Consider the following 21,445-nt stretch of genomic DNA (forward strand, 5'->3'; position numbering starts at 1 on the left):
CAGACAGAGACAGACAGACAGCATGAGCCGGGGAGGGGCAGAGAGAGACAAAAAACATAGAATCCATAGCAGGCTCCAGGCTCTGAGCTGTCAGTACAGAGTCCATCGCGGAGCTTGAACTCACAAGCTACGAGATCATGACCTGAGCCAAAGTCAGATGCTTAACCAGCTGAGCCACTCATGCACCCTTATTTTTTAATGTTTTACTTATTTTTGAGAGACAAAGTGCACGAGCAGAGAAGGGGCAGAGAGGGGACAGAGGCCAAAGAGGGCTCTGTGCTGACGGCAGAGAGCTCGATGCAAGGCTCAAATTCATGAACCATGAGGTCATGACCTGAGCTGAAGTTGGATGCTTAACCGACTGAGCCACCCAGCCACCCAGTATTCTGATATTTCAAGCAAAACATTCCAAAGCTTTCTTTTCTAGGTGTATTTGGGCTTAAGGGAGAAAAAGAAAACCGGTGAATAGGCTACTCAGCTCCACTAAAACTTACGATTTCCAACTTTAGAAGGCTTACAATGCTGTTAGGTAATCTTAACCTTTAGTTAACTTAGTTAACATTTCATTTTTTTCAAATGATATTTTAACCTCTCTCCTCCTTACTCAAGTCCTCAACCACATCTTCCCTCTGATTCTTACCAATTCTTACTGACCTGTGTGCTCCAACTCCTTACAGAATAACAAGGACAGATAAGACAGCCCACAGGTTTTTCTAATAGAAATTGCATCTTCTATAAAACTTTACTTCACTGAAATAAATGCTTACTTGAAATGGCTGGTTTTGAACTTGATATCTCTCCAACAAAGATCAGCTCATCATCGTCTTCATCCAGAATTTCTTCTACTTTCTTCTGCCATGGTTCTAGCTCTTCTTCTTCACATTCCATAAAGAGTTCTGCCATTTTTGAATTATCTAAATGTCAAAAGGAGAGAAACATATTTTTGAGTAACTTTTTTTGCAACGCATAGCATGATATTTAAGATCTACTTTAGTAATCCTAATATTAATTACTGAATTGATATTTGCAGTCAGTACATGATAGCAAAAGAAACTCAGTTCAATCTCTAAGATCTATAGTAGTAAAATTAAGCTAGCTGGCTAAGTAACAGGTAACATTAGTCATCAGTAGTGGCCAATAAATGTTAAGAATAATCAAATACAAGGGTTGCCTGGATGGCTCAGTGGGTTAAGTGTCAGACTTTGGCTCAGGTTTGTGAGTTCAAGCCCCGCATCAGGCACTGTGCTGACAGCACAGAGCCTAGTTTGGATCCTCTGTCTCTCTCTCTCTGCCCCTCTCCTGATCTCTCTCTCTCTCTCTCAAAAATAAATATTTTAAAAAAGAATAATCAAATCCAAGAAAAACTTGAAACATCAAAGTTTCAGTAATCAAATCCAGGGAAGAATATCCAATGAAAGAGAGTCTCTTCAACAAGTGGTGTTGAGAAAACTGGACAGCAATATGCAAAGGAATGAAATTGGACCACTTTCTTACACCATACACAGAAACAAATTCAAAATGGATTAAAGACCTAAATATAAGACAGGAAACCATCAATATCCTAGAGGAGAACACAGGCAGTAACCTCTCTGACATCAGCTGTTGCGACTTCTTACTAGGTATGTCTCCTGAGGCAAGGGACACAAAAGCAAAAATAAACTATGGGACTTCACCAAAATAAAAGCTTCTGTAGTGTGAAGGAAACAACAAAACTAAGAGGCAACCTATGGAATGAGAGAAGATATTTGCAAACGACATAACTGATAAAGGGTTAGTATCAGAAATCTATAAAGAACTTATCAAACTCGACACCCAAAAAACAATCCAATTAAAAAATGGGCAGAAGACCTGAATAGACATTTTTCCAAAGAAGATCTACAGATGGCTAACAGACACATGAAAAAATGCTCAACATCCCTCATCATCAGGGAAATACAAATGAAAACTACAAAGGGATATCACACTTGTCAGAATGGCTAAAATCAACAATAAGAAACAATAGGTGTTGATGAGGATGTGGAGAAACGGGAACCTTCTTGCACTGCTGGTGGGAATGCAAACTGGTGCAGCCACTCTGGAAAACAGTATGGAGGTTCCTCAGAAAGTTGGAAACAGAACTACCCAATGAGCCAGCAACTGCATTACTAGGTATTTATTCAAAGAATACAAAAATACTAATTCAAAGGGATACATACACCCCTATGCTTATAGCAGCATTTTCTACAATAACAAAATTATGGGAAACAGCCCAAATGTCCATCAACTGATGAATGGATAAAAAAGAGGTGGTATATAAAGATACAATGGAATATTACTCAGCTATGAAATGAATGAAATCTTGCCATTTTCAATGGCATGGATGGAGCTAGAGAGTATTATGCTAAACAAAATAAGTCAGAGAAAGACAAATGCCATATGATTCAATTAGATGTGGAATTTCAGAAACAAAAGCAATGAACATAGGGGAAAAATGAGAGAGACGCAAACCAAGAAACAGATTCTCAACTATAGAAAACAAACAGCTACCAGAGGGAAAGTGGGTGGGGACATGGGTGAAATAAGAAATGGGAATTAAGGAAGGCACTTGTGATGAGCACTAGGTGTTGTATTCAAGTATTGAATCACTAAGTTGTATACCAGAAACTAATATTACACTGTATGTTAACTAACTAGAATTTAAATAAAAACTTAAAGAATAGTCAAAAACAATCAAAATGAGTTTCAGTTTTATTAACAAAATATGATTATACCTATTAACTACCTAACTATATCTGAAAAAAAAAAACTCATAAACTTTTACATTAACAAAACGGAGATAAACTAAAAACAAGAGGCAATAGGTTAGATTTTTACCAGAAAAACCGAACCAGCTTCAGAAACACTAGGCACACAGCAAAGCAGCAATGAGGTGCTAGAATGAAAACAGGGGACTTAAGGTGAGGTTTATTCCATCCCAGGAAAGATTAGACATTTCTCACCTGGAGAAACTAACCAAAGAACATACTGTTAGTACCACCAGCCTACAAGTGCTGACCAAGCACTCAGAGTTCCGAGGAAACATTTTAGTGCCTCATTGTTAAATATGGACACGCCAATGAGCACCAGAAATAGGACTAAACCTCCAACGTGAAAAACCAAAACAATAAAACAGATTAAAAGATGTTTTAAAATCTTTTTGAGAGAGAGAGAGAGCGGGACAGAGGGTCTGAAACAGGCTTCACGCTGACAGCAGAGAGCCTGATGTGGGCCTTGAACTAATGAACCGTGAGATCTTGATCTTAGCTGAAATCGGACACTTAATCTCCTGAGCCACCCAGGTGCCCCGCAGGTTAAAAGATCTTAAAAAAAAAAAAAAAAAGAGATAGTACAGAATTCAAAAAAAAGTTATTAGAATGTAATTAGCATTTTCAGAGAAATAAGATTATAAAAAATAACATGCAGAAAACAAAAAGATTAAAAAGACAGCCAAAATTCAGTAAAAGAAAAGCCCCAAAACCCAAATGCCAAAGTTGAATAAATGTCCCATAAGTGGACTTAAAAGATAAAAAATATATATATACTAATCAATGTCACCTAAAAGAAGTTTCAAAAAAATTAATAGAAAAAAAGGGGAGGGGATGTAATCAAAGGAAAAATACAAAAGAAATTCTTAGTTCTAAAGGACATAAATGTCCAGATTGAAAAGAAAAAAATCTACACTATAGGAATATATCACGAGATTTGTGAATGCTAGACATAGAAACTATCCTATAATCAGAAAGAAAGTTAGAATAATGTTTTCAGGAGTATTAGTAAAAATAATTTTCAATTTAGAATTCTGTGCCCTGCCAAGATTTTCATCAAGCATGAGGTACATATTCTTTCATCAAAAATAAAGATCACCAAGATCACAGAAAATTACCCCCTATTCACTCTTCCTTTCTTAGGAAGAATCCACCAAAATATGGGACTTAGGAAGGAGGAAGATACAGAATGCAGAAATCGTAGCATTCAGCACAATACCAAGACAAAGGAAAGTCCCAAGATAATAGCTGTTCAATGGGTCTAGATAACAACCAGCCAGAGTAGAACAAGAGAACATTACTCCCAGGAGGAATGTCTCCAGGAGACCACACACACACACACACACACAAAGTGTTAGATTACCTGATGAGTTTTACCATATAGAAAATTGAATTAAGAAGCTACAAAAGGGTGTGAGAAGACTTGGCTATAGACTTTAATGAAATTTAGCAAATTTAGTCAACTATAATAAACAATATAACTTCTGGCAAATTTTAAAAAATGAAATATTTGAATTTCTGAGTATATAAAAAAGAGAAAAAGGCAATGTATGCATAGCGTATTAATACCATAGTACTATGCTCATCAGTGAACAATATTACAGTCATCGTAATAAAAACATTTAATGATTTAACCAAAATTTGAGCTATAACTGCAGTGAAAGATGCTTGGAGGGAGGGCTAAGTGTAAGAAAACTAAAATCCTCATGTTAGATAAAAAAAAATTATTAGATAATGGCAAAAAAATCGATTGAAGAGACAGCAGTACACATATGTGTTAAAAATTTGGAAATACGGAAATAATTATGAGAAAAAAGCTAACCCATTGAAAGGGAATGCCTGAAAAAATAGGGAATACATACATCCAGATCACACACACACCTCTCATTCTTACCCTTCAAAAACTGTGGTTATACAATTTATAACTTTCAGATTATTTGTTTCTTAAAACTATGCATGTATTGTTATGGTTTTAAAAAGGTATTGAGGAAGCACCTAATTTAATATAATAGCAAGGAGGATGGATATAAGTGGTACTAGATATGTGGAGTGAGATGCCTGCCGATGGGGGGACAACTAAAAAGTAACAAAACAATAACTCCAGGATCTGGCTTAGACAATGATCATCTGTTTTTTAAGACAATGATATCTTTACCTTTTAAATGCAATAATTTCTAAACATAATTTTGCTAGATTAAATGTCATTTCTAATTTTGACTCAGAATTAGTGTGTGAAAACGATGATGTGGGGATGGCATACAAAAGAAACACCTTAACAAATCAATTAGCACTATTCTTTTAAAATTATTTAAACTTAATTTGCTCTTCTATATAGGTATGCCAAAATCATTTCTTGCATAATGTTTAATGTTTGGTGATTTACTTACTATAAAACAAAACAAAACAAAAACCGTCCCACCCTTCCAAATGTAACCAATTTTACAAACTGTCTTTTCTAACTTTACTTTGAAAACATATGTACAGGATGCTCTAAGTCAAATAAAGAGTAATTCATAGTTTATCATTTACATATCCTGAATACTTGAAAACACCATCTTCATTGTGTCTCCTGGACCTCCCATTTGTATTGTTTCTTCTACCTAAAATATCTTCCCTCCTTACCTTATACTGTCCACGTTGAGTATAGTAGGAGCATGGACTTCACATAAAATTGAATAGTTCAAATCTTCATTGCACCATTTCTAATGATGTGACTCTGGAGAAATTACTTGAATCTGTTTTCTTACCTCTAATATGTGTACAATATCTACCTAATGGAAGTGGTAATGTAGATTGAGGAAAATGCCATATAAAGTACCTAACCTAACCTCAAGCAGATACTCAACAGTACCTTAATTCCCAACTCTTGGTTCAGTTACAACCTCCTTAGTAAACCAGTAGACCTGTTTTTCTTCCACCTTTTACTATATTGACATTCTATGCCATGCAGTTCCAGACTTACTATATATGATCTCAAACTGCTCACTATTTCTTTTTTTTTTTTTTTTTTTTAATTTTTGGGACAGAGAGAGACAGAGCATGAACGGGGGAGGGGCAGAGAGAGAGGGAGACACAGAATCGGAAACAGGCTCCAGGATCCGAGCCATCAGCCCAGAGCCTGACGCGGGGCTCAAACTCACGGACCGCGAGATCGTGACCTGGCTGAAGTCGGACGCTTAACCGACTGCGCCACCCAGGCGCCCCCTGCTCACTATTTCTTAATATTTCTTTATCTAAAAAAATAAAAAAATAATGTGTATTTATTTTGAGAGAAAGGGAAAGAGTGAGCAGGGGAGGGGCAGAGATAAGGAGAGAGAGAATCCCAAGTAGGCTCTGCACTGTCAGCACAGAGCCTGATGTGGGGCTCAAACCCACAAACTGTGAGATCATGACCTGAGCCAAAACCAAGAGTTGGACACTTAACCAACTGAGCCACCCAGGTGCCCCCTTAATGTGGATTTCTTAACTGTATGCATCTAACTCCAAAGTAAGATCCGAAGTGAGAATGAAAAACATATTTTCTTCTTCCTTTGTATCTCCTCCTATACACAGAAGTCTACTGAATAAGCACTGACACTTAACATGATAATCAACAAGCTAAGAAACTAGGCAGTCAGGCAATGCCAAATTAAAAAAAAATGAGGGACACTCATGTATGCAGATAATTAAAAAATCATTTATATCTATGTTGATACCATGGTCTTGATACCATGTCTAACACATAGATCTTCCTCATTCTTTTTAACTGGGTACTACCATTGTCAACATATTCAATATAGATTGTAGAGTAAAAAAGTAAAAAAAAAATTATTATTATTTTTAATTTTAGAGAAAGAGAGAGAGAGAGAGAGAGTGTGAGTGCGAGTGGGGAAGAGGGGCAGAAGGAGAGAGAATCTTAAGCAGGATCAATGCTCAGCACAGACGCTGACATGGGGCTTGATCCCATGACCCTGGGATCATGACCTGAGCTGAAATCAAGAGTCAGACACTCAACCAACAGAGCCACCCAGGCGCCCCAAGTAAAAAAAATGTAAAGCCACATAATAGCATAAATAGTATGATCTTATTTAGAAATAATTTATTTTTTGTCTATGCATAGAAAAAAGTTTGTGATAATGTATACCAAACCAGTAATAGTAATTATTTCTGGAGATGAAGAAGACACACTTCATTTCTACTTTACTGACATTCTTATTGTATATTGTTCTTTTTTACTATGCACATGTATTACTTCTATCAATTTAAGTGTTTTGGTATTTTTTTAAAAAATGTGCCTATCACTGCTTCTCTCACCTTTTATTATAAAGCAAAGTTATCAGTATAAAAGCCATGCACATTGGTATCACTTGCAACAGCAATACTTACTTTTTGATGGAAAAGGGTTGTCGTCATCCATCAAGTTGCAGAGTCACCTAAGACACCAACACATGACATCAATCAATTTTATGAGTTACTTTAACACCAAATATTGAAACATGAGACTTGGGATTCAGAAATTTTTGGGTCTAATCTTGATCTCCAGCAAACTCACCATATGACTCCAGACAAGATAGCAAGTTAGGTCTTAGTTTTCTGCCCTATAAAAAAATAAGGATAACTACTATTAGGGTGGATTTGTTAAATGTACACACATTTAATCTTGTTCTACAAAAAGTTTACCTTTTGAATTTATTATGTTTGATATACATATGCTACTCACTTTCCATGATTGGCTTATTCGTGAATGAATGAAAATTTAATAAATAAAATGCTGAATGTATTAAGCATTTATTACTTGAAGAAATCTGACGATTGTTAAGTTGCAAATAAATTGTGAAAGATACCTTTTTGTAAATATGACTAACACATGTTTTAGTAAATATGTATTTAGTTAATACATTTAGTTAACTAAAATATGTATTTTAGTTAATACATGTAATATACATGCTTTAGTAAATCCAAATTTTGAAATGCTAAGTGACAATCTTTAACCATTACTTATTCTTCATATTTCAGAAATAAATGTAATTATTACAAAACACATTAAAAAATGTTTAGTTTATATATTTTTATTTCTTATTCACACTAACTACAAGAAACAAAAAATTAGTTGTATATACTTCATCATAGATAAACTCATTAAAAATAATTAATTACTCATTGCCTTCTGTGTTCAAAATGATGTGCTCAATTCTCGGGAAAAAGTTAAGATGAATAAGGCATAGTCCTTGCCTTCAGAAGATTACAATTTAATATATCTACAGTTCTTTGAGCTTTTAAAAAAAAGCTGTTATAGTAAACATTATCAAAAATTTTTGAATTGTTTTCTTTAAAGCAGGTATTTGTGTTCTGAATTCACACACACACACTTTTTTTTTGCAGACAAAATAAATGTTGTAAAAAACTATTTCAGTTATAAAACAAAAAAAGTTAAAAAATAGTCATCAGATACCTAAAGTACTAGGATGAACAGAGCTGAGTCTTCACATGCGTCTTTATTTTCAGACTGGCAAAAGCAAACTTTCCTGCTTTTTCCAATTCCAAATTATTTACACTGAATTAGACCAAAGGGAAAAAAACCTACTTTCACTCCAGAAGTTGTTATTGGTATAAATGTTTGAATTACTATCACAAAGATCTCAAGTGAATTCTGAACTTAAGTAAATTTCCCTTGTTGAAGTTTGACTACCGAAATCTCTTTAACTCAATTACTTGAATAGTTACCATTTCTCCCTAAACTAGAATTAAGGTAATGCATATGTCACATAGATAAATCCATGTCAATTCTTGCTCAGCATTAAAGACCTATGGCTACCAGGAATACGGATTTTTTTTAAGAGTCATAACCACATAGCCTATGGAGACTCATGTATAACACTTTTATTAAATGCTCAAATAAAATGTCTATTGGCACAAATAGCCTAAAATTAGTACTAAATGTACAAGTAGTTTATATAAACAAGTCATATACACTGCCTATATCTACAGAGATGAATTTTGAGGCCCATAACCATCACCAAGGAGCTTCAATTGGTACATTCATAAACACTCAAAACAAGTCAAAAATCCCCAGATGCCATTAGAATCATAACTTCATCTAAAGTTGTGCTATACAGTAAGGTAATCAAGCCCTCCAAAACTATCACCACAAAAAATTCTCATCAGAGTTTTGGCAGGGAATTCTGTGGGAGATTAATCTGTTAGAGAAATGAAATACCCAGCAAAACATGCAATGAGGATCTTAGAGCTCCCATAATAGCAACTCCAGAGGGTCTCTACGTTCTGTAACTCAGAACTGGCACCAAAACAGGCAGAACAGAAGTCTCCACTTCAGCTATTAACTCAGAGTTACTATGCCCATAATACACTGTTCCTATGGGGCAAAAGTGAATTCCAAGTAACTAATGAAAGACCTCTTGGAATACGATCGTTTTTGGGAGACTGCCTGTATAAATACTTACTATTTAGATATTTTATGGTTTCAGCTTCTACATATTTAAGATTCACTTTTAAGAGTTCAAGTCTATGATATTTTCAAAAAAAACATTAATAGATTAGTTGAAACGGTAAACTGTATGTTATGTGCATTTCATGCCTAGTAGGATGGCTGTAATCAAAAAGACAGATAATAACAAGTGTTGGCAAGGATATGGAGAAATTGGAAACCTCATACACTGCTGGTGGGAATATGAAATGGTGCAGACACTATGGAAAATACTTGGCAGTCACTCACAAAGTTAAAAATAGTTACCATATGACACAGCAATTCCACTCCAAGTGAGAGAGAATTGAAAGCATATGCCCATGCAAAAACTTATACATGGGAATGTGTGTAGCGGCATTATTTATAATAGCCCAAAAGTAGAAACAACCCATATGCCCAACCAATAAATAAAATGTGATATACCTATACAATGGAACAATATTCAGTCATAAAAGAAATTAAACACTGACACATACTATGATATGGATGAACCTTGGGAACATATTAAGTGAAAGAAGACAGCAAAAAGACCATGTATTGTATGACTTCATTATATGAAATGTCCAGAAATGGCAAAGTCATAAGGAGAGAAAGTACAGCTTAGGGCTGGAAGGATTGGAGGGAAATGGGGAGTGACTCCCAATGGATATGGGTTTTCTTTCAGGGGTGATGAAAATGTTCTAAATTGATTGTAGTGATGGTTACATGACACTGTAAATATACTAAAACCATTGAATTATACACTTCAAATGGGTGAAGTGTATGTTATATTAATTTTATCTCAATAAAGCTGTTAAGAAAATAATAAGCTGGAAGGATATAAGCCTGGGAGTAATGGAGTCACTGTGTGGAGAGAGAATGTCTAAGAAAGAAACCAAGAAAAAAAATAGCAAAGCCTTAAGATTCTGGCGGTAGAGAAAGAGGGTAGGGTAGGGAGATATTCAAGTTCTGATGACACCATTTAAACACCTGAAGCTAGCCATGCTCGAAGTAAATTATTAAGCCTTTTCAGTTAAAAAAGGGAATAATTGTTCACTTATGGTTTAATCTACTTTGAGCTAGGTTTCTGGTAGTTGCATTCAAGAGTAATAATACACTTACCAATGGCTTATACCCCAATATTTTTCAAACTAATAGACCTCTGGGGAAAATAGATATATAGAAGATGGTGCAAGAGAGCTCTAAAGCAATATATTGTTCTGGGGCACCTGGGTCGTTCCGTTGGTTAGGCATCTGACTTCAGCTCAGGTCATGATCTTGTGGTTCACGAGTTCAAGCCCCATGTCCAGCTCTGTGCTGACAGCTCAGAGCCTGGAGCCTGCTTCGGATTCTGTGTCTCCCTCTCTCTCTGCCCATCCCCCGCTAGTGCTTGTTTCTCTCTCTCTCAAAAATAAATGAACATTAAAAAAATAAAATAAAATAAATTTTCGTTCTATCTAAAAGCTTTCAAATATACAACATAGTCTTATTACTGTAGTCACAATACTATACGTTACATCCCCAAGATTTTTTGGCCATCTTCATCCAATTTGCCCATCCCACACCCCCAACCACCAATCTGCTCTCTATAAGTTCCTTTGTTTTAAAATTCCACATATAAGTGAGATCATATAGTATTTGTCTTTCTCTGATTTTTCACTTAGATTAAAACCCTCAAGGTCCATCCACGTCACAAATGGTAGGATTTCTTTCCTTTTTAATAGTCCATTTTATATTTATACACCATATTTTCTTTATCCATTCACCCAATGGATTAACACTTAGGTTGTTTCTATGTCTTGGCTATTGTAAATAAAGCCGCAGTGAACACGGGGATGCAAATATCATTTTGAGTTATTGTTTTCATTTCCTTCGGATAAACACCCAGAAGTGGAATTGTTGGAGCATATTAATACTCATGTTTTTGTCTGTCTTTACTACAGCATGTTCATCAAGTACTACCAATTTTAATGCTGCTGGCTAGTAACAAACTCAAGAACATAGGAAGAAAATATCTAAGTGACGAATTTGCACCAAATGAAGGGCAAATGACAGTATAGTTAGCTACAGAAATGATGGTATTGAAAAGATTCAAATAGAAAAATCTTGCTATTGTTTAAGATAGGTATGAAAAACTCAATAATAAGCAGGCAGTGACTCTGTTTCATCAAAATGTATTATCCATTCAATGTATTAAAGTTGACTCAAATAGTATTGATTTTGTAGTTTTATAGGACTATTTTATGATCGTGTAAGAGCTCTAGAGATATTTTAAACATTTTTAGTAGGAAGAGGTCTGTGAAAATGTTTTCTTATAATAGAAATTAATTGGTACAGTACTCACATGCAAGAAACAATGGATTATACCTTAGTTCCTTAGACAATTTCATTGGCATCTAAACAATTCAAACTCTCAAACCAGGTTTGGGGAACAAATAACATATTATTTAGAAGAAAAACATAGGCTCACCTTTTTTCTTATTTAAGAAATTTTCATATTACGGGAATTATTTTTTGAAAGTCTGAACCCATTTAGTCCAGGCACATTTTGAGAAGACATTTCTTTAATAACTTTACTATTTTCTCCCTAATTTTATTTAGGTTTTCAATTTTTCTGTCTGTTGATTTTCATATTTCAGCTATTCGTAGAAAACACCTAGTTGACACTAAGATTAAAGTTCATTAACATAATACTTTGCAAAGATTGCTTATATTTTAAAACATTTTCTTTTATGTTAGTTTTTGGGATGGGACACAAGAATAAAATTTACTTTCTGCAAAGTAATTTGTATATCATATTCAGGGTAAATATTTTACCTATAAGACTGTGTTTTTATTGTAGTGCATAAAAGGCATAACCTAGAAAAAGACTAATTGGCTTTTCAAAGCCAAATTATATGATAAATATTTTATATAAGCTTCATAAAATATTCTATAATCACTAATTACTAAAGTAACCTCAGGAAGTATGCTTATTAATTAATGCACATTTTATAGGAGTAAAACTTATCCACTAGGGAAAATATCAAGAAAAAAAGTAGAGTACAATGATGAAAAAACTTGAAATAGGGGTTGAATAACTGGGAATTTTGAATCTACCACTTTATGATCACCAAACCTATAGGATTTTTTTAATGTTTATTTATTATTGAGAGACAGACAGAGACAGATCATGAGCATGGGAGGGACAGAGAGAGAGGGAGACACAGAATCCAAAGCAGGCCCCAGGCTCTGAGCTGTCAGCACATAGCCCAACGCAGGGCTCGAACTCACAAACCACGAGATCATGACCTGAGCTGAAGTTGGACACTTAACCAACTGAGCCACCCAGGCACCCCAAACTTATAGGATTTTTAATCAACCTCTCTGAGCTTAGTTATTCTACCTGTAAAATAAACAGTAATACCTTCCTTGCAGCACTATTGGGAACACTAAATAAAGCATGTGAAAAATTATTGTACAGTACTTCACATTATTTTACTAAACTTTTCCTTCTGTACTGAAAGTCATACTACATGTTGATGCATATAAGCACTAAAAAGAAAACATAAAAAATAAAATAAAAATGGTCCATTTTATCCAGATGATACACAGTGACAACTATTTTTCTTGACATACTGAGGGTTAATAAAACCACTCCTTAAAAGAAAACTGCTTTGCAGAGAATGAATCAAAAACACATTTTTGATACAAATGAGTAAACCACATCTCCCCGAGTCATTATTTAAAACCTGACTGAAAACCAAACATTTTTAAGTCCCTCTCTGAAGCAGGAGTACAGAAAAAAATATTCAGGGCTATATTAATTACTGAATGTATCATAAATATTTCTGTTCTTTGAAAATTTACTTTTGGAATAACAAAACAGGTTTTCTCAATATAAGTTCCTATATCCGGTCACTAAAACTATGGATTACTTTCTATTTATAACAATTGCTTTTCATTTAAGTAATTTTCCTGTCCAATTAATATAACAAAAAATTCTTTGATATGGTTCTAAATGTCCTCTTGAATAAAGAAAACAAATTGGAGAGAAGCAGGGGTACAGAATTATATACTCTTTCTGCTTACTCTGCTTTTCTATTTAAAAAGCTGGTGCTGGGTAGTAAAACACTGGGCTGAAGAAATCACATTGGACTAGAAAACAAGTGAGGAAAATGGGTTGAACAGAGAAGCTGAAATTTGGAGCCCTTCAACATCAGAACTTTTTCTGATGGAAAAATGGGTTATTGGAAGAATGAGCTGTTTTTCAACTTTTCAACATGCTTGGAAACAATGATATTATTTATTATTTAAATACTACAAAGTTGAAACGATACGAAGTCTTAAAATGAAAATATAAAGGAAAGGGGAATTGAAAAATGTCTCCTATATTTTTTTAAGTGAGTGTCCTTGCTTATTCTCCTTGACCACCTCATTCCCATGAAAAGTGGGGCATGTTATAGTGAATTGAGCATTGGAGGAGTCAGAAGACCTAGGTTCTATCACTTCCTATCCAAAGTGACCTCAGGGAAAGTCCTCTCCTTGAGGCTATTTTCTCACTTTCTAAACAGTTCTACCAACACTCCACAGCTCATCTTAAAAGGACTGTCAATGAAATATACAAATGCAAGATGCAATGACAGAACTTGTACAGATGTTAAAGCACCAAGGGCACACAGCCCTAACTTAATTTTATAAGCAAACCAGTTCCCTCATAAGCTCAGTAAAGTTTCTGCTTAAGGAGGCAGCTTGAGTTTTTACAGTAACCCCCCAAACAGGGCATCTCACAAATGCTAGAAGACTTTTGTAGTTTGAAATTCTATTTCTTGGTTTACATTTTATGTCTAATGACACTAAAAGATATTTAAATTCACAGTTCAAATCTGAAGACAATAAAAGCAAATTTTAAGTTCACAGATTTTTTTAAAAAAACTAAAAAATATTTGCAAACAAAGAGAATCCCCTGGATGAACATCCCCCGTTCTTGCAGAAGCTGGTTCACTTGACATCTTCTTCTCTGATTTCTCCTTTTAAAAAGCATTAAAACTTGAGAGAAGTTAAGAGGTATTCCCTCTGTGTCTAGAGAAGGATAAGACCGCAAAATGAAACATTTGTTTTCTTCTCAGCAAAAGGTACAAACTGTACTGTTAAAAACTAGGTACCTAACTCCACGTTTCTCCTTAGGGCTCTTCTAGACAATAACTGAATGGAGCACGATTTCTATGACGAGGAGCACAGTTCCTTTGGCAAGAACAAGGGTATCAGCACTGAATGAACGGTAACCTGGATGGGGGGTATAAGGGCTGAAAGGAGGAGCCCGAGGGGCCCTGAAGCCAGAAAGTTCGGAACCTTCTGTGGTTCCGCCAAACATTTGTATCAAATATACAAAAGACCAAAGGGAGTTGCCACCAGAAAGAAAAGCGAAAACCAGGCTGAGCGCTGACAGACGCACAGGCCCTGGGCGGTGAGGAGGCAGCGGCGGCGGGCCGGCCGGCCGGCCGGCCATGGCGTGAGCGGGCCTCCGAACCCGGCCGGCCGCCGAGCAGCTACCTTTCCGCGATCCCTCCCCCGCCAGGGCTGGCGGCAAGATGGTGGCCCACCCGCCACCGCGCCGCCAAATTCGTCCCCTCCCCCGCTCCCTGGGCGATCCCAGCAACACACGCCGGCAACCGGACCCTCAACCTGTTCTCCTCAGAGCCGGGCCGCTGCCGCCACCCTCAGAGCAATGCGGCCACCCTCGGAGAAATGCGGCCACAGCCGTGTGGCAGAGCCGCTGCCTAAGCAGGCGGGGGCGGGGGACACTTACCGCGAGCAGTGCAGGTCGCCCTGACTGGGACTGGAAGGAGGAGGAGAAGGAGGAGGAGGAAAGGGAGGAGCGCGAAAACACTAGGCGGCCGCCGCCGAAACAGCGGCAGCCGCGACGACTCCCAGCGCGGAATGAGCGCCTCAGACCAAGGCAGAAATGTATAACTACGCGCACTGCCTCATGGGTAGACGCCAGCTCCTCCCCGCCCATGCACATCCGGGTTTCTTTTCTAACCGATCAGGGAGGGCGGCACGGACATGTGCCCGGACTTACACATTCTCGAAGGCAGAGGGACAGGGTGAGGGTCCTAGGCTGATGCCAACGTCCTCAGGGAATCTACTCTTCATCCTGAGTTGCATTCTTGAAATTTGGACTGCACACCCTGAAAATGTGCTCCTTGTGTATAAGAGTTAGGAACACCAATTAAAAAAAAAAATACTGTGCCTTAGAGGCAAAGACATAAACCAGATGTATAAAAGTAATAAAAGTTAGATTATTTAAATTATTGGTTAATTTTGCCAGTAAATTTGTTTTAAACCATATAACTTTGCTTTCAACTCTTTGTTATTCCTGTCATATAGATATCTATAATAGTTATTAAAATGTTAAGAAAAATATACATTTACAAGAAAAACATTTGCCAAGATACTGCTTGAACATTTTCTAAATATGTGTGTTCTGAACAGTTAAGAAAGTTTCCTCTACCAATAGAACTTCAGAAAGTCTGTGGCACTAGTGGTACTGTTCTCGAGTTACCCAGACTTAGAATCTTGTTTCACTAGTTCCTTAACACACACATAAGTTCAGTCACTGAATCCTACCAATTCTTCTATTTAAATTAGTTTCTTCTTTCTCATCTATACTGTCCTTTGCTATTGGTACTGAAAATAAGCTTTACAGAAAAGGACAGAATAAAGTAACAAATATGGAAAGTTAAAAGTTCCTAAATCTTGAGGCATTCAGAGATTGCTCCCCACTTCTAGAGAGGCTGATAGAAAAGCCCAGTGCCTTCTCATTTGTTGTTAGTGGGAAATTTAAACTAGCAAATTTACAGCCCTGGCACGCCTGCCCTTGGTGCTGGTGGGGAATTTAAAACTTGCAACTCTCCAGCCAGCCTCTTCCTTTGGTGCTGATGGAACATTTAAAACTGGCAACTAGGGGCGCCTGGGTGGTTCAGTCAGTTAAGTGTCTGACTCTTGGTTTCAGCTCGGGTCATGATCTCATGATTAGTGGGATTGAGCCCCGCATCAGGCTCTGACAGTGTGGAGCTTGCCTGGGAATCTCTCCCTCCCTCTCTCTCTCTCTTCCCTTCTCCCTTCCTCCCTTTCTCTCTCAAAATAAATAAATAAACGTTAAAAAAAAAAAACCTGGCAACTAACTGTAGCTTGCCTGCCATATCCTTTGGCACAGGTGTGAAATTTAAAACTTGTAAGTCTACAGCCCATGAGGGGAAGCTTTTCCCCAGTTCCATACCTTAGACACTATAAAGGTCCAGTGCACTCTCTCTGTCTCTCTCAAGCCACGCCAGTCCTGTTTGGCCCTCCTGCTCTCCAGGGAGTTTCCTTGAGTAATAAAATTTCTTTCTAATTCTCCTAGTGTATAAAGTGTCATGAGGCTCCACATCCAAACTAAAATTAGTAGAGGGGAGGGTCAATTTCTCCTCAATGGGATGATCAGAAAACATTTATAAACCAAATCAAAATTCCAATGCAAGTTATTCTGTTTTCGTGGAAAATATAACAACCAAGAAGACCAGAAACCTGGTTGGCAAATTTTCTCTCAAAAGGAAATGTACTCAAGAAGCCCAACTATAATACAAAGTGAGAATGTACTTAACACATGGGAAATTATGTGAATGATTGACTCTGCTTAAAACCCCTCCCCGAGCTTCTATAAAACCATTCTGTTAGTACTTTTGATGAACTGGCCACTGGTGTTTTTTTTTCCCCCAGGACTGCCATTAAATGAGGATTTACTCCTATATAGCCTTTGGGGGGGCAATTTTTAAAATTGAGGTACTTGCATAAAAAAACTCACCGTTTTAAAGTAGCTTCTAATATATTCACAATACTGTGTAACCATCACTATCTTATTTCAGAACATTTACTTCTTCCCAAAAAAGAAACCTCATACTTGTTAATAGCCACTCCCAATTCCCTTCTACCCACATACGCTGGAAACCTTTAATCACCTTTGTGTCTGTACAGATTTGCCTATTCTGGACATTGCATATAAATGGAATCATACAATATAAAGCTTTTTTGTCTGTCTTCTTTCACCTATCATGATGTTTTTGAGGTAGGTTCATCTATGTGGTAGCATGTATCAGTAGTTCATTCCTTTTTATGGCTGTATAATATTCCATTATATAGATTATACCATATTTTTGTTTATCCATTATTCAGGTGATGGATATTTGGGTTGTTTCCACTTTTGGAAAGTGGGAAATTTGGGGGATTTTTTTGAGTCTATATCCATAGGGATAATGGTCTACAATTTTCATTTCTTTTTCTTCTTTTTTTGTAATGTCTCTCTCTAGTCATGGTACTAGGGTAACACTGACCTCATAGAATGCGTTGCGAAGCATCTCATCCTATTTTCTGGAAGCATTTGTGAAACATTGGTATCAATTTTTCTTTAAATGTTTGGTAGAGGGATTTATCCATCAAGAATATCTAACAATTGTAAATATTTATGCTCCCAACTTGAGACACACAAATATATAAATCAATTAATAACGAACATAAAGAATCTCATTGATAATAATACAATAATAGTAGCGATATAATAATAGTAGGGGACCTCCCCCACTTGCACGCTCTGTCTCTCCCTCAAAAATAAAAAAAAAATTTTAAAAATTGCAGATCAATATTCTTCATGAATATAGAGGCAAATTTCCTTATCAAAACATTGCCAAATAAAATAAACAGCATATAAAAAGAATTATGCTTCCAGACTAAGGAGGATTTACCCTCTGGGATAATTCAATGTTAATTTAACATCCAAAAATCAATCAGTGTAACTCACTATAATAGCAGGATAAAGGAGAATACCCATACAATCATTCCAATAGATTCAGAGCACATACGACAAAATCCAATATCTATTCCTGGTAAAAATTTTTAGAAAATTAGAAACAATTAAGGACTTCCTCAAATGAATAGAGGGCATTTATAAGGCATATAAAAAAGCAGTATTGTATTTCCATACAATGTAGCACTTTTTGTGAAAAATTGTTTTTTTCTGAGAAAATATAGGAATGATTAACTTGGGTGAATTTTGAAACATTAAAATAGAAAATAAAATTCTATTTTACCATATATTCCCCAGTAAGTAGAACCAAAGGAGGGCAGGTAACAGTAAATATTTTATCTCCTGAAAATACATCTATAAGCTATTCTGTTGAATAGTCAGATCAATTCCTGACTATGAGCAGAGAAAGGGTAACAACGCTGATGGTACATAAATTTGGATCAGATACTGGCTCCATGTTTGCTGTAATCTGTATCCTTGGCCTATTCCACTCAGATGACAAACATACTGTTAATAAGGCATATTGTACCACAAGTATATCCTACAGTGTTTATCTCATTGGAAACAGTGACTGAAACAATGCCCTCAGTGGAAAATGTGATGAGTTGTATAAAGATCAAAATACTTTATACTAATAATAGTAGTTGTGTGTGAAGTATTAAAACATGGGTTGTACTGTATAGAGTTAATAACTCTACATTGCTGCCAGGTTTTGTTTCCATTCTGGTCCCTGCCAGAGAGACATGAATTTCAAGCCAAGTCTTGTGGGAAAAATAGTTTTTCTCACCAGAATGTAAGATCCATGAAGGTTGGGAACCCTGATTCATCACCAATGCCTCCCTAGCATATTGTTCTTGGAACAGAGTTTAATATTTGTTGAATGAATAAATGCCTCAATGGCATGTAAGAAAAGGGAACAAGTTTTGAGTTCAAACCAAGTCATTCTCAGTCATTCTCGGATTTCCTCCAGGATAAATTAGAAAATTAGAGTGAAACTCAATTTCCAAGGGATTGTGGCTGGTGGAGAATGGAAGTGGCCCCCAAAAGACCCCAGTCAAGTGGCTGTGGATGCCACATGGCAGTCCTACATACCAGAGTGGGACGGAGAATCTTTGGGTATAGAATTCTGATAGGACACAATAAAGCACGTTCTTGGTCTTTGCCTCTCCACCACCACTCCTGCCCCATCTCATAGGGTTTGAAAGTGTTCTCGAATCTTTAAATCTGTATTCTCCTGGGACAAAGAAAAGGGCTTCAGATCTCTTCTGATTCTCAGTTATGGAGTGCCAGTTGGAGCAGCCTATAGGTGTGGTTCAGGAATAGAGTGAGGTTCTCGGACAAGAGCAATGTCGAGGATACACCAAGTACACAGATAGAGGGCCAGGTCTTGAAGTGGAGGGGTATTACTTCTCAGATTGAGATAGTACAGAATCTAGGTAAAGACAGGACAATTTAGAGGTGATGAAGAGGGATAGATATAGAAACATTTTACAGTAGATAGGAATATGTACAAACCTTTGAAGTGGTGGAGAGGGAAGGTGAAGGATCTCATTGAGGCCCAAGCCATAGCCACCTATCCTTATTTCTGGAAAAATATGATTGTTGTTGGAGCCTACTCTGTTGCATGTTCTGGAAAGGTGATTTCTCTTCTCAGTATGAGGAGTGGATTATGATTAGTCTCATTGTCTTTATAAGGAGTTAGTTTAAGATGGGTACATGACACAGTTTTGCCTAATGAGACCCAAGGGAAATTCGGCTAGAGGCCTCCTGAAAGATTTTTCCTTCCTTTGTTTAGAGGGAGGGTGTAGGGAATGAATCACAGGTCTGGGAGGCATCATCCCTCTTTGCTGGATGCCTCTATTTGCATCTGATGCCAAAGAATGCTGAAGCCATGGTATAGCCCTGACAGATGACAGGAAATATTACCATCATGCTGGAGATGGCAAAGCAGAAAGAAATCCACTTGGGCCTTTGATGACGTACTTGAGCTATTCAATTAACTAACCTTGGAATCATCTTCCTCCAAACTTATTTTATGAGGTGACACATTTCTTATTTTTAAAAAGTCACCTCCAATCAGGTATTCTATTGCTTGCACTTGTATTGATGCCTTCATCCTTTCGGAGTAAAGTAAGAAATAAGAGCATGTGTGATACATACAAAATTTGGGATTTGAAAGGTTTGAAACAGATATTTCAGCTTTTATCTATAGCCCCACTCCCTCTTCTTCCCTTCACTCCATCCCACCCCACTGCCCTTTGGACTTGGACAAGGGCCAGGAGACACAGAACTGGGCTCAGAGAATCTCTCCCTTCTGATGACCTAGTCTTTGTTTTTGGTTCAAGCTTATTGTGTCTGGTTTCTTCTTCCTTGAGGACACGTTCTCTCCCAGGAGGCTCCTCAGTCACTGGGGTAATCAGACATGTCTAAATCTCAACCCACAACTTGGGCTCAAGTGGGGGGCCCCAACTTCAACACCATTGTTTTGGCCTGTATCTAGAATGCTGTGCTGCCTTTGGGCACAAACAGAAAGAGATGAAAATGGACCAGACTCAGGGCTGGGAACTGGCACAGGTATAAGAGAAGGTCAGAGTACATAGGAGTTAGCATTGCTCCCCTGTGTCATAACTTCTATGAAGACCACATAGCACACAACCCAGAATGCCACATATACAGAGTTAGTGCTCAAAAGATGTGCATTGAATTTAATTAAATGAATGGTTTCTAAACTGAAGGTCAAATGGCTTTCTTCTACTGAATGTTCCATTTAGAGAGCTCCTTTCACCCACTACTTCCCTCCTCAAACAAAACCTTCAGTATTTTCACCTCAATTATCTAAGTTTATTTTTGTAACATACTTATGATATAGGGAAGGTAAGAACAGTTTAATTTAATTTAATTTAATTTACCAAGAAGAAGTGAAGGTACATGGAGTTGTGTGCAGAGCTAGAGTGATCCACTAAGTCCTCAGGCTCTGAAGCCATTGTTCCGATGTCCCTGCATATACTTGTTTGATATCACTTTCTTTGTTCTTTCTTAGTCGCTTGCTAATTACCCATGCCAATCATATTCAGGAACACCATAGGCTACAGGTCAAGCCACAGTCTCAGGAGGATGTAATGCAAGAGAGAAAACAAGGTACAATATTAGTATTTTCCTCTTTCAAACGTATCAATTGTGGCCCATAAGTCTGAAAATGTGTGAAGGAGGGAGTGGTGCTGTTTTCCCCCCTCAGGTGTAATGAGTAAAAGATATATCAAATGCTCTGATTGGACCACAGCTGAAAACCAAGTGAGAAATTCGCCAGTTCAAGATTCTCTTAATAGAGAACACTCAAGAATGTTGAAAGTGTTCATCACTGAGTCACTAAAGAATCAGAAGGGATGCATTCTTTACTTC

General features: G+C 36.9%; 1 protein-coding gene across 3 annotated transcripts in view; it reads right to left on the reverse strand.

The window, feature by feature from the left end:
• Positions 1-15,169, reverse strand: part of ZNF280C (zinc finger protein 280C) — a 62,952-nt gene extending 47,783 nt beyond the window's left edge. For 2 of the 3 annotated variants that reach the window (XM_053201686.1, XM_027054403.2), the window contains exons 1-4: positions 15,014-15,169; positions 7,315-7,360; positions 7,149-7,195; positions 768-914 (exon numbers count right to left, since the gene is read on the reverse strand). In XM_053201686.1, the coding sequence (XP_053057661.1) occupies positions 768-914; positions 7,149-7,179 (178 nt within the window). In that variant the 5' untranslated portion in view covers positions 7,180-7,195; positions 7,315-7,360; positions 15,014-15,169. Of the gene's footprint in view, positions 1-767; positions 915-7,148; positions 7,196-7,314; positions 7,361-14,369; positions 14,933-15,013 lie in introns of those variants that run through there. The other variant, XM_053201687.1, reaches the window with a different exon arrangement.
• Positions 15,170-21,445: the final 6,276 nt, after the last annotated feature.

Source organism: Acinonyx jubatus, chromosome X, assembly GCF_027475565.1.
Source record: "Acinonyx jubatus isolate Ajub_Pintada_27869175 chromosome X, VMU_Ajub_asm_v1.0, whole genome shotgun sequence".
NCBI classification, from domain to species: domain Eukaryota; kingdom Metazoa; phylum Chordata; class Mammalia; order Carnivora; family Felidae; genus Acinonyx; species Acinonyx jubatus.